Source organism: Parambassis ranga, chromosome 2, assembly GCF_900634625.1.
Source record: "Parambassis ranga chromosome 2, fParRan2.1, whole genome shotgun sequence".
Lineage (NCBI taxonomy): Eukaryota > Metazoa > Chordata > Actinopteri > Ambassidae > Parambassis > Parambassis ranga.
In genome coordinates, this window is record NC_041023.1 from 26,825,361 (window position 1) to 26,839,860 (window position 14,500).

Below are 14,500 nucleotides of genomic sequence, written 5' to 3' on the forward strand. Positions count from 1 at the left end.
TCTGAAATTATTACACAGCATTTGCTGCACACTTGTTTTGTTTATGGAGTGAGTGTGGAATCACTTGTATAAAGCAAGGGTTTCACAGTGAGAGCATGCAGTTGCAAAACCTTTATAGTCATCAATAGTCATCATACTTTTCTAAATAGGATGCAGGAGACGGCTAGATCCCCTTACCTCTCAGCTGTTACTAAGACTAATACAATCATTGTTACAGTGTATTTCTCCTTTATTAGGAGATTTAAACTGATAAGATAGGGTCTAAAGGTAAGGATCAAATGGTGATTAGTGGTAGAGTATGTATCCATGGATCCACAAGGGAGTCAATCCTTACAGACCTCCATGCTAAAATGTGCAATTTCACAGCACAATGTTTACAGCTTGTTTTGTCTGTATAGATATTAACTCAAAAAATGGGTCTCAGAGTTTTATTAATTATTCTCAGTTTCAAAGCAGCCACTCCTGGAGGGAAACATCATAACTCAAATAAAAAATAACCCAGCTTTATTTAAGTATTCCTCGTTTCACTACTGGCAGTCAGCCCATGCTTTTACATGTCTGGCCAGATGTCCTAATTTCTTTATAATGAGTAGGAGAACACCCTGCATGGAGCCTTTGTTTTGCTAGAGGCAGACTCAGTTCAGGGGGAACACGGTCAGCATTCACTGGATAATAATGAAACATTGCTGAGCTATCAGCCACCAATTACAAGCTGACAGATAGAGGTATGGTCTGACCGCCTTCAACCACTACCTGTCCTACTGACGGGCTTTGACAGATATGGGGGAGACCATGAAAAGCAATTGTCTCCTCCAGTCATGGGGTACGATGGGGGGTGGGAAATTTTATTATGGTAATAATATGGTAATCAGTGTAGCTCATTTCCATTCCTGGCAGGTGTCTCTGAGCTGGCAGCCAGTAAATACACAGATGGAACTAAAGTGTGTCTAAATGCTTACCCTTTATTTATATATATATATATATATATACCTCTTACAATTAGGGAAATTTAAAGGGTGTTTGGGCTCCTTAGATCCGATGATCCGATATTTACTTTGTGTTTTGCCCTTTTTAAGTTTCAGTGCATTTTGCCTAAACAAAAGTATTTGGTATCCCCTTTCAAACAAAGAGCCACAGTGAGGACCTTCTCTTTCCACCTTTGTTCATCTTTGCTCTTTCACATACTAAAACTGAAGCTAGTTTAATGCTGCCTAACGCTGTCCGTACACGAAGGACTTGCCAGAGCTGCACAAACAAGTGTGTGTCACAACAAAATCAACTCCACCAGTCTGCCTCTGACAAACAGGCTTTGTGAATGGGGCTATAGACACAAGGTCAATCTTAATGTAGTTTAAACAGGTAAGTAATATAAACATGTTTGTTTATGCTGTAACGTTGGATCATTTAACAAGGTCTATGACTCACTTTTGGAGTTACCGGTAGTCTCCAGTAGCCACTACACTAGAGGAATCTTTTGCCACAAATTTGAGAATTTTGGAAAATATATTTTTAGGACAATAACAACATAGAATAATTTAGGATAACCCCTGAAAAATGCAATAGCAGAGGTTCTCATGTGTGTATCCATAGCTTTCCTGAACCTTAGACTGAAATTCTGCAAAATCTCCCATCTTGTCTGCAAGATTTTCTTGGCTGTTTCTTGTTTTCTCTCATTTTAGTGTTGTGTTCAGGTCGTTAACTAGTACTCGGTTTTCTCTTTCTTATATTCGACAGTTTCGGTACCGTTATCACAGTGACATTGAAGATCACATTATGTTAGCTGTTTACCACAGACCTGCTCACTGCCTGTCTTTATCAGTCCCTGATGAACCGTTACAGTTTCACTCTGACTCAGCGTGTCCCGGCCTGTTTTTCAGGCACACATTGGCATCAGAAACGCACAGCATCCATGAGCTCTGTCTCTGCTGGGCTTTCTGCAGCACTGTGCTTTGCTGTATCAAATTTGTGTCTCTGTTAATGGTTGCATGCTCTTGTTGCTGTCATAGGTGCTTGAACTTGTGATGAACCATCCCTCTGAAAGGAGCACTTGTAGCAATTTCTGTCTGTAACTAAAATTTAGCTCACTTCAGCTAAAGGTGAATACAAACGTTAGAGTTAGATTTCTCATCATCCTCTCATTATACCCCAGGAGATGGGTGAAATTTATGAGGTGTTTTTGTGAGAACAGCAAGTGTTAATGAAGCTAGTTGCGACATTGTGGCTAAACCTGTCCTGGAGCTGGTGTTTGTGGGATTTGCTGTAACATGAAAAAATACGCAGTTCCCACAGAGAAGTCAGTGTGTGGGAGAAACTTTGAACCTGTTTAGACTTGAGAGATGAAGCAAATAGAGGCTTAAAAATACACCCACGCTCACCAGAGGCCTGTCTTCTTTCTGTGAGGCATGGATGTAGCATTTTGTTGTCGAAATGAAACACTGAGATGGAAAGATAGTAAGGCACAGAGAAAGTAGATGGAACGGAGGAACCTAGATAAGATTGTGCTTTCTGCTGTGACAATTACAAGCTCTCTTAGGCTGCAAAGCAATACCATTAGACAAATTCTGACATGCTCACAGTGACATTTGAACAATCTGATGTTTACCAGAGAGAATGCAAGTACGGTAACTGCAGAAATACACACTCTCTCTGTACCAGAGACGGTGTCAGGCAAAAGCCAGTGCACTCATTCCACTCATTTCTGTGCACATGGGTTTCATCAGTGCCCTGCCACTCTGTGAGACCAGCATCTGGCAAGGAGTCTGTTGTGTGTGATGGGAGAAGTCAACATGATCATGTCATTCTTTCACCCTATAGTACCCCAAACATAACAGATAACAGTTAGAGAAGCTTTTGATTTGTGTGTATATATATATATATATATACACACAAATCAAAAGCTATATATATCCTTTAGGCCTTTATGCAACAAAATGGAGACAGTACTTTTAAATGTGAAGGTGAGATTACAGCACTAAGTGTGTGAAGCAAGATGTTAAAACATGGCGTGTGAAAAGTGGCAGAGGACTGTGAGATAATTCAAAATACAAAATGACACATACACACACTCTTGTCACAGCCTGTCTGCTTGCCTGTCACCCTGCCTGATGCTCTGCACTGGTCCCCAGCGTGTCATCTGGGGACCAGTAAATTGAAACTGTTCATTTCTCCACTCCAAACAGCCATGACACTAACAAGCTGTTTGCTCTTCAGCCATTAATGGCAATCATTAACACACATGCTGCAGGTGCACACTTGATGGTGCTGATCAACTTGCACATGTACTGTCCATTTGTGTCTCTCCTTGATGGAGGTTTTTCTCTTTTTTTTTGCTTTATCTGTATCTGGATTTTTAGAGCAGTTTACAGTCATGTCTGTTGCATGCACACAAACAAGCACAGCAGCCACATTTTGACTTTCTCATGTTAAGCATAAGTGCAGCCTGTGGTCAAAACCTTAATGTATATTCAGTGGAAGTGCACACAGCCAGGAGGACACTGGGGGAGGGAGGCCTACAAGAAGAGAACAGCTGATTGAATAAATTGCTATAACTCGGTAATGTTTTTCCCTTTCCTCGAGGTTGCACAGGCTTTTCACTGGGCCAGATCTGATGAAACTGCTGCTGAACTCGATATTAAAGGCAGCCTGGCTGCAAGCACTGGCCTTAATCTGTTTTAGAGGACAGCAGAGGCAATACTCTCAGACAAACACACACAAACATGATTGAAAAGAATCCATCAGAATGTAATTCTTCTTGTTTTGAACTCTCTCCGATTCAATCTGTATCACTTGATTAAAGTTTCTCCTGCACATCAATACTCTCACTATATGTTTTTATAAACCTCTTATTGTGGCTCCCCCACTCCCTGTGTTTAAGTGTAGTGCAGTGAAATATATGTCTCCTTGTGTCTGATATAGACGGTGATTCTTACAGATACACAAACACAGAGCCCCATTGTTGTCTAAAAACTATTAAGTGATGAACACAGATAATTTTGACTCAGCCTCATGCACACCAACTTTTCTCTCTCTCTCTGTGTTTTACAGATTACCAACAGTTGATGACGGTGGCAGAAGGCATCACCACCCTGCTGTTCCCCTTCCAGTGGCAGCACGTCTATGTTCCCATCCTGCCAGCCTCCCTCCTTCACTTCCTGGATGCTCCTGTTCCATACCTGATGGGCTTGCAGTCCAAAGAGGGCACGGACCGCTCCAAACTCGAACTTCCCCAGGAGGTACAATGCCAGCCCCCCGTTTACTATATATGTGTAAATCATCAATAAAGATATTGCCAGGTCACACTGTACATCATAGCAAGTAACTGTAAAGAGGCAGAATTAACGTCTTTATTAGCTTGACTGAAAATGTGACAGAAGGGAGAAACACCCATAAACTGCTTGGAGCACAGTGGAACTATCCCATAAGGGTAGCAAAACAAACAGCAGTTTGTATTTTGGACTGCTCCCAATGCATCATCCAATGCCAAAACCTGACATCACCACACAACACACACAGTAAGCAGACGACGGGGCGCCTGTTCAAACAGGAAATAACACATATTTCATTTTTAAATGACATTCTGTCTTAAAACACACATCCATTAGACCTTTTTTCACAGCAGATGTTTTCACAGCAGATGCAGTGAATCATGCCATACCTGGAAAAGCGCATTTGAAACAGATTTCATTAACAATGGTTCTATCATTCTGGAGGCCCCTCAGCTGAATGGAAAGCAGCCATTTTAGTTTTGTCAGCAACACCTGTGCTTGTCCCACCAGCTAAATGTCAGCCTCTTGAAGAGGGAATTACCTCTTCATCCAAGTCTGAAGTGGCTCTTTTGATTTTAGTCCCAGTCAGACAGTGAGGAGGTGAATGTGCGCTGCATTTAATCAGCGTTTAGCTCATTGCGGGGTTACAGTTGGTGTGTGTGATTGTGTGTGTATGTGTGTATTCATGTGTTAAGGAGAGATAAGGCCCTAACAAAGAAGAACATCCAGGCTCACTGGCTTCCGGCTTCGCTTACACCAGGGCTCATTAATCTGGCACATTCCGTATGGATGCTAATTATCCCAGCCAGAGCAGGATGTCAGTGCAGAGCAAACCCCACCCCCCATGCCCCCTTCCGAGGAAGCCCCCACCTCAAAATGACTGAAAAGAGAATCTCCCTGTGTTTCTGAATGGTGCTTTGAAGTGGAAGCGACCTAGAAATGGGCTGGTGATGAAAGAATGGCTGAAAGCAAGGCAGAGGGGAGATGATGAGAGAGGAAAATATAGATGTAATTGGGGATTTTGTGTCAGACAGGTTTTGTCTTCTTTTAACCCTGTTCTTTAATCTGGGTCTTTTGTTTGTGCCTTTCAAATGATAATATACCACTTCTATACATACTCAGTAGGTATTGTTGGGCTTTGGATGTAGACAAAGAAAATCTTTCTTTGATTAAGATGTGCAGTTAAAACCAAATAAATGGTAATTATGTTCTAGACACCGCTTCTAATATCCATAAATATACCATAAATATCAGATGTCACACGTATCGATTTGTCTTATCTTGCTGTTACACGACTTATGAACAAGTATCGGTGTACTTGTCAGCCTATATGTGTCGATTTCTAAAACTTACCTTTCACATTAACAACAACATGAGAATCCTGTTGTCCTTTTTATCGGCGCCCTTATCAAGTCATGTTCTAATTTTGCACTTTGATCTTCTGAGCCGGTGCCTTGCAGTGTGTTTGGCACATGCTGGGATCAGATTAGAGTCTCTTTGGCATTGTGCACGCTTGTTCACCATTTGCATGGTTTTGTGTGGTCTGGAGCTCTCGCACGGAGATCAGAGGTTTTTCTTTAATCCCATATGAGGGTGTGATGTTAAACCCATTATGTCAGATTAAGGTTGATCTCCGAGAATGTGCTATTGTCAATCACACACTGGCCTACATTCTGTGTTGTCTCCCAGCCCCCGTCAAACCTCCTAAATGTCAGCTTTATCAATGTTATCAAAAGCCAATCTATCCTCAGTATTCCTGCTGATAATATCTCACACAGAGGACATATGCACTCTATCTACATCTGTGATATGGTGATTTAATATCATGCCATATATTTCAATTCAAAATGTAAATAAATGTATAATATTAGTACTTTGTGTCCCAGGCCAACCTGTGTTTTGTGGATATTGACAACCACTACATCGAACTTCCAGAAGACTTCCCCCAGTTCCCCAACAAGATCGAGGTTATCCAGGAGCTAACTGAGGTGCTGTTGAGTTTTGGCCTGTCTGTTAGCACAGGCGCCCCACCCCGGACCCGTTCCAGCCCCAACAGCACCCCGTCCACCCCAGGGAGGGAGCGTAAAACCACCGCTCTACGACAGCTGGAGGACGACGGACGCAACGGAAACCTGGGAGGGGCAGAGCTGGCCGTGCTTGAGCTTCTGCAGGGAAATGCCACCCTGGAGAGACTACAGGCGTTGACGAAGCGTACCGGGGTGACGGTGGCCCGTGTGGATGCCCTGAGGGCTGGAGTCAAAGCTCAGAGTTCTAAAGGACAAGGGAACCGAACTGCTGCTGAGGAGGAGGAGCTAAAGAATGCAAAGCTCAACGTCCAGCTTAGGGAGGTGTTCGCCAGCCGCTTCACCACCATGTTTGCAGACTACGAAGCTTTTGTCATCCAGAGTGCCCCCGATCTGGAGTCCTGGCTCACCAACAGGGAGCAGATGCACAACTTTGACAAGGTGACAGAAACACAAGCAGCAATGTATCCTTGAAGTGTACACAATCAGAAAAGGTAGATATTATGAGTGACAGATTATTGTATTAAAATGCATCTCCTGTTTTAACAGGCTTCGTTCCTGTCAGACCAGCCGGAACCCTACCTTCCCTTCCTGTCCCACTTCATCGAAACACAAATGTTTGCCACCTTCATCGACAACAAAATCATGTCCCAGTGGGAAGAGAAAGAGCCACTCCTCCGTGTGTTCGATGCTCGCATTGACAAGGCCCGTCTCTACAATGTCCGTGCTCCAAGTCTCCGATCCTCCAGCTACCAAAGGTGCTCCATCCTCAAGGAGTCCGGTGAGTTTGTCATTGAGAGGTGTTTGTGTCCAGTAAAACACACAATACTAACAGTTGTAGAGGTACATCCACAAAAAGTAGTGATTTTAACTGACAATAAGAAAGTATTTTGGACACGTCCTTTAGAGCATGCCAGTCGTCCATTAGCCAAGGTCAGACAGGATTACGCAGTGTGGTGCAATTTAGAAGCCCACAACACTCCGCGTTCATCTCTCTGCCCTCCCTCCATTCCACGTCTCTCATTTATCGTCTGGAAGCAGCTCAGCTCTCCCCAGTTACCAGAAATCCCCTCTTCTCGTTCCTCTGCCTCCCAGCACAGCAAACACTCTATCACTCTCTCCCATGCAAACACACACACTCTCTGACACCACCTTACCGCAAGACTGTTTGGTCAGGTCTTTTTTATTCTTATTTTCTCAATTAGGTTTGTCTTTGTTAAGCTTTTAATTGCTGCTGAATGTGCAGTGTGAGGCAGGAGGTCAGACTTAACCAACAGGGAATCTGTGATGTTGATTTAATTGTGTGCCTGATTGCTTTCATTATATATATTAACACAACAGATCAAGACTGTGGGTTGTTCTGTGTGTTTAAATATTAGGAACCAAAATGTGTAAGTTTAAAAGTATACAGTAAAATCACCCTTTTTAATGCTTGGTTATATTACCATACAGCAAACATAACTACATTAATAGAGAATAGAATATACTTTATTAATCCCTTTGGGAAGGTCCCTCAGGGAAATTTGAAAAGAGGTTGCACATCATTAACATTTTAAACTTTGGCGTTAAGCTGTTTATTCAAAGAAAGAGTTTATCTGGGCTCCATCTAGTTAAGGCTGATCTCAGCATAGTTTTTGCTAGCCTTAGCCAAAGCTAATTATTGACTTTTTCAGCCCTGGTTCAAGTTTAAAATCAATTTTGATGCTCTGGAATTCAGTTTGAGCCACCGGAAAAGGACACAAACTGTATCTTCCACACATACAGTAGAATCCACTTACGGCTAACAAAACAAGCTAAATGTCTTTTCAATGGTCTGTTTTTATCTATTACCAGTTTTTTCTTTTGAACAATAATTATTTAAAAAAGGTCATAAAGTGATGTTTCACAGCCTTTAGACTTTGACTTCATCATCAGTGTTTTTACTATTATAGATTTCCTACCATCATTATAAAAGAAGTTTATAATTATGTTCTGAAGACAATTGATGTAGATGTGTAGTTTCACAAAACACATGGAATAAACCATTTTTTGCAAAAAGCGAGACATGTCGGAAAAAAAAGTAGCGACTAAATAAAACAACAAAGTCAACAATTACACCTGATGCAAAGAGAAAAATATACATTGCAATATACAATACAATACAATATACATACTCTGTTGCCTCAAAGTTTTAGTTTTGATTTTATATTTGTGTTGTAGACTGAAATACCAGAAGAATAATATGTCGATTCAAAACATCACAGCTATTAGCTCCATGTGGCTGAGCAGCAGTGATGTTATCAGCTTTCAGGTTGACTCTGTGTTCTCAGTGTGTTTATAGTTCAGATCTTTGATTATATTTTCTCTGTTGCCCCTTTGGTGTGACGCCTGCCTGTAAACCACTGCGTTTGATGCTAATGGACCGAGGGATGTAAAACTTCAATTGCAGAGGGTGCGCTCATTTGGGGGCGATGGTGCATGCACGTACCCAATTACTCAGACAATAGGCAGCCCTTCCTTCTGCCTGCCTGCCTGCGGCGACTCACTCGGATGCCTCCGCTCCCTCCTCAGCTCTGATTAATACTGCAGCTTCTGTCTGAGGTCAAACACAAAACAAGCTCCACATAACCCAGACAGTTTAACAACAAGCACAGTCGCTCTGACAGATAAGGATATAGTGTGTTGACTGTTGCTGCTGTGTAAAGCAGCTGATGAAGAGGACCTCTGGGGAGAAAGGAGGAGGTAATGAATGGAAGGACAGCATCCTTCATGCTGTGATTTATAATGTAAACAACCTGTTTTGAAGCCCAGCCAGGTTTCTCTGCCTGCCAAATGAGCAGATGTTGCAGCATATTATGCTTGTTTCATTGGGACTAGAGAGTGTGAGTGTGTGTGTAGAAAGAGAGAGAAATCTGTCATTCTTCATGTTTATCATGTCTTTGGCTGCCTTCAAGACAAAGCCAACACATTTTATTGTTATTGTAACTAAATTATTTAAACTTCATTTACACATGAGAGTTTCTGTCCCATCTTAAATATAAGCACTAACTGCATTGTTACAGCAGGTCAGACTTCTTACTGTGTCTGTGGATGCTCTTATTCATCCAGGTCATACTCATGTCCAAGAATTTAAATTGAGGCAAACTTTTGAGTCCAGTGTCCTCGATCTTAATCTCGATCTTTAATCTCTTAGACATTCATGTGTATCAAATTGAGAATAACCGCACACAGAACTACAGTGGTCTGCCAGTGTGCTTTAAATCTAAATCTCTTCCATCTCCTCCATAGCTCAAGCCATCGAGCAGCGCCTGATAAAGATCGACCACACAGCCATCCACCCCCACCTGCTGGACATGAAGATTGGTCAGGGAAAATACGAGCAGGGCTTTTTCCCCAAGCTGCAGGCCGATGTGCTCAACACTGGGCCCACTAATAACAAGTGAGTGGGCTTCCAGCTCCTGGCATTCACACAACATCAGCATGTTACAAATACACCAAACCACAAAGATCACTATAGGTTTTAATTTTGGGCTAAACCAGTCAATGTGTCTTCTCAGCATATAAACACATATGCAGACTTAGTTGCCTGAACATCATGGTGTAACATTGCCTCTCTAGTGTCAGTTTTCTCAGTGGTTGGTAGTAGTGTATTGTCCTGCCGAGGAAGGTTGTACATACAGACACAGACTTTCACCTTGGAGTGCTCCAGTTAGGTCCCTCTGTGGAACAGTTCTGGTTTGTTGAGCCTGTGTGGATGTTAGATTTAGGAGCAGTCTCATTACTCTATCCGCAGGTGGTCTCACAGAACAGCCACCACTCAGCGCAGAAAAGATCGCCACAGACAACAAACAGAGCACCTGAACCTCGACAACGACCTGAAAGAGGTACACAGAGCTGCCCACTGAATTCCTCCAACCCTTCTCTGTTTTCTAATAATGTCTTGTCTTGATTTTTTTCTCTTTTTATTCTGTAACTGAACTTGTGTTGAAGTCTTTTCTGTTTCGTTTACATCCTATGTTACGACTCCATGTGCATGCTGTCTTTCTGTTTTTTTACCTCCTTTTTTGTCTTCATCTTCTCCTGCCTGCTCGTGTGTCATGGGTGGGTTGTACCATACTGCTCCAGCAGGTGGAGGGTTGTCTGATCCTACAGAACTCCATGGCATTTTGGGAGTGGGACAATGCATCCCCTCCGCCTATCAAACCACCTAAAAAATCAGCCTCTGCATCCTGCCTGGTATGTGCAGGACTGTCATAGATACGGCTTCTTCCCCGACCTCTACCTCTACCTGCACCACCCCTTACGCCCTCACAGATCGGTTTTCCCACATCCCTTTGTGCCAGTTTGCACTTGTGTTTGACCATTTGAAGTTTTTAAAATCAAGTATTGGAAGGATTAAGTGAAGCTTCAGTCAGGCAACAAAGGACCCAGGCCTTCCTCTGTCACTCCTTTTCCCAATAACTCCCATAAATGCAGTTCTTTTTAGTTTCTCACAATAAAAAAACATAATTTTCAGACAACATACAAATACTGTTGAGCTGCACATTGATTATGACTGTTAGTATAAATAGGATCAATCAGAAAAACAAGGTTCTGGTACTCGAGGGCAACACCACAGTGATGGTGGCTTCATTACCATGTTCTCCAAAGTTCACTGACTGTCTCTGTCTGGTTATCAGAAGTACATGCAGGAGGCCCGCAGCCTAGGGAAGAACCTTCGACAGCCCAAACTGTCTGATCTGTCCCCAGCTGTCATCGCCCAGACCAACTGGAAGTTTGTGGAGGGGCTACTCAAAGAGTGTCGCATGAAGGTAAGCCACTTCATTACTGGCGTCGTTAGAAATTAGTGCATCAGCCATTTACTGGCCTACTGACACAACACACACATTTAGCTTACACACTTACCCATTTTATTTTCACCAAGACTAAACCCTTTTTCAATGGATCCAGTGATCTAGAAGGAACGAGATCAAGGCAGCACTGTACAAACCTCCAAATGACCTTAACCATTCATTTCCAAAGACCCTCAGCTGAAGGTGGAGGCCCTGCAGAAACAGAATGAGGCCCAATGTGAAGTAGAGGCCATTAAGTTAGAGCTCAGAGATTAAAATTAGCTTTCCTCTCATTCATTTATAATGGAGCTGTTTGATTAAAAACATATCAGAAGTTAAGGCTTGCTTAAAGGGCCAGGAAAAGATAGAAAAATACTCTTGTGTGTGTGCAGACCAAGCGTATGCTAGTGGAGAAGATGGGCCGAGAGGCTGTGGAGCTGGGCCACGGTGAGGCCAACATCACTGGGCTGGAGGAGAACACTCTGATTGCCAGTCTGTGTGACCTGCTGGAGAGGATCTGGAGCCATGGGCTGCAGGTCAAACAGGTCAGCACACAGAAACGCACAAACACACGTGTTGGAGTTGTCCTAATCAGATTTATAAAGGGCAAATCTCATTAAACTCACCCTTTCTGTATTGACAAATTCGGCAGGAAGTAGTTATGGCTTTTGTGTGTTTATATTGGCTTTTGTGTGCGTTAGCTGTTGTGTGAACCCCCTTTGTAACACAATGTGATTTTTTTTTTTAAGGGGAAGTCAGCCCTTTGGTCCCACCTGCTGCACTACCAGGCCCGTGAGGAGAAGCTGGAACAGCAGCAGACTGAATCACCAGGTAGCGCACACACACACACACACACACACACACACACACACACACACACACACACATATTGCTTTCACAAACAACAAGAAACCCATCCTGTCCTTTTCCTACTTTTCAACAGTGCCCCACATCCCTGAGAGGAGGAAGTCTGATTGTTCGATAGCGTTGCCTTCTCTACGTGTGTCTCTCATTCAGGATATGAGGTACGTGCTGCTGTCCTCTAGTGACATCAGGTTGGATTGTGGTGTTACACTTTTTCAGACATATTTTCTCCTTCAGTTTACATTATTTCCAATCCTCTGTCTGTCCCTTGTGTTTTTTCAGACATATCCAGAGCATGTCAGAGATTAAGACAGATGTGGGCAGAGCCAGGGCTTGGATTCGTTTGTCCCTGGAGAAGAAGCTGCTCTCTCAGCACTTCAAACAGCTGCTGTCGCGACAAGCCTTGACCAAGTGAGCCTTCTGATAGATGAGACAGATTCCCATGTTTGTTCATACGATGCTACTCTAAAAGTCACTTATTTGAGAATTCATGTGCAAAAATGACAGGCACATTAGCACAGTAACAAACTGCCTTGTGATCAAAGCAGATCAGCAGATAACATATTAATCAACTCTTATTTGACCTGACTGCAGGAAGCTTTACAAGCGCTATGCCTTCCTGCGCTGCGAGGAGGAGAAGGAGCAGTTTCTTTTCCATTTGCTCTCTCTTAACGCCGTCGACTACTTCTGCTTCACCAGCGTCTTCACCACCATCAGTGAGTTCTCCTTCATCTACGACATATGACCTCTGACCTCTGTTTAAGTGGCGATCCTTAGTCTCTTTCTGGTTTTTAATTTAAAGACATCATATGAGACATCCAGCTGTTGAAGTATCCATTCACAGAGATTTAGAGAACTGAATCTGTAGTTTACCAGCAGCCATAAACACCATCTTTCCAGTGTGGACAGCTCTAGACTAGCAATGATTGACTGTAAACCCTGGCCTTCAGTTGAATGCTGCTGCTATGAATTTGCTTTGTATCATCTGGAGATGTTGTAAAGCTGTATGACAAAGACAAAATACATATGGATTCAAATATAAAGGAATTAACAATGATCCCTGAGGAACTTTCTCTCTGACTGGCTTTCTCCTGATAAGAGAAGTAAGCCAAGGACTACACTCTACCTGCTTAATATCTTGTCTTTCACACTGCCAGAGAACCTCCTCCTTCTGCCTGTTCCTCACCCTATGGTTCGGTAGTTGCCAACTAATAGATGGATGTTACTGGATGTGAGTCAATGGCGTGCTCCACTATGCTGTTAATAAAGCATTGGAGTATATGTACAGATGTAAAGATTTAAAGCACTGTGTATCATTCAGCTCAGTCTGGGTTTAGAGAAGCTCTCACACATGCAGACATATACACATGTATCTGTCTTTAACCTGCTCGATGTGTTGCTCATCCCTGTAGTGATCCCATACCGAGTCGTCATCATACCCATCAAGAAGCTGAGCAACGCCATGACCACCTCAAACCCATGGGTGTGTGTGTCGGGGGAGCTGGGAGATTCAGGCATCATGCAGATCCCCAAGAACGTCCTGGAGATGACCTTTGACGTGAGTGCTGTGATCTTTGACCTCTCACATGTCTGAGCATGCTCTCAGTCTCTGGGTTTTGCTGTGCAGACACAGTGTGTTTATTCTGAGTTTATGTTCATGTCTCTTCATTTGAAACTTCACACTGCATGATGCTGTCGGGGCACCTTATTTAAAGAAGCAATACAAAGCCTTTGGCATAATTCATTTATACAAAGCAGGTTTATTTTTTAGTAAAAGTAGGGCCACTGGCAGCTTTTTAAGTAGCTCTGATTTTCTTTCATATTAATACTTGTAAAATGTCTGAAGTGTATTTTACACAGCTTACTTTATCCCCATTTACAGTAAAACAAAGTTTGAGGGCTTTAAACACTCCATTCCAATGATTGTCTGTAGCTGAAAACATGCTTTGCGCCGGAGTTTACCATGTGAGGAACACAGAGGTTTTATTAATGTGACTTAGTCATAATGCTAAGATGACCACACACCCCACTGCTGTTGTAGTGGCCTCGGTGGCCAATGTGAGAGCTCCAGATGTAATACATGTTAAGTAATTACTTAATTAATACGTTTTTGCTGACTCTACAGAATCATTGGCTTCAAGTTCTCTATACACTGATATGTTTCCTTCACATAGAAGATAATTAATTAATTATTCCCCACATTGTTATTGTAGTAGTCTATCCAATATTACCACCTGCTACAATATGGCTTGACTCACAGTAACATGAGGCAACATACAGCTGATGTAAGTTTGTCCACTAACAAAGAAATTATCAGTCTATATGCTGAGAGGGCTCCCAATGTCAGATCCTTACCTGTATAAAATACACCTGGGAGCCAGAAATCTTGCTGAATGATAGGAGATCAAATACTTATTTCATTCATGAAAATATGAGAAAATGTATATATATACATTCGCATAATATTCAAGCTGTTTACATAGCTTGTAAAAATGATCATTAATAGTTGTGTTTAACAATGGCAATATACCTCCAC

At 42.5% G+C, this 14,500-nt stretch overlaps 1 protein-coding gene across 2 annotated transcripts in view; it reads left to right on the forward strand.

Moving 5' to 3' along the window:
- The window catches only part of dennd5b (DENN/MADD domain containing 5B), a 46,701-nt gene that overhangs the window by 26,801 nt on the left and 5,400 nt on the right, over window positions 1–14,500 (forward strand). For both annotated transcript variants that reach the window (XM_028400181.1, XM_028400183.1), the window contains 12 exons: window positions 4,045–4,232; window positions 6,152–6,730; window positions 6,839–7,070; window positions 9,557–9,707; window positions 10,062–10,152; window positions 10,948–11,079; window positions 11,493–11,645; window positions 11,850–11,931; window positions 12,044–12,125; window positions 12,247–12,375; window positions 12,559–12,680; window positions 13,377–13,522. In XM_028400181.1, coding sequence (XP_028255982.1) covers window positions 4,045–4,232; window positions 6,152–6,730; window positions 6,839–7,070; window positions 9,557–9,707; window positions 10,062–10,152; window positions 10,948–11,079; window positions 11,493–11,645; window positions 11,850–11,931; window positions 12,044–12,125; window positions 12,247–12,375; window positions 12,559–12,680; window positions 13,377–13,522 — 2,087 coding nt within the window. The remainder of the gene's footprint in view (window positions 1–4,044; window positions 4,233–6,151; window positions 6,731–6,838; window positions 7,071–9,556; window positions 9,708–10,061; window positions 10,153–10,947; window positions 11,080–11,492; window positions 11,646–11,849; window positions 11,932–12,043; window positions 12,126–12,246; window positions 12,376–12,558; window positions 12,681–13,376; window positions 13,523–14,500) is intronic.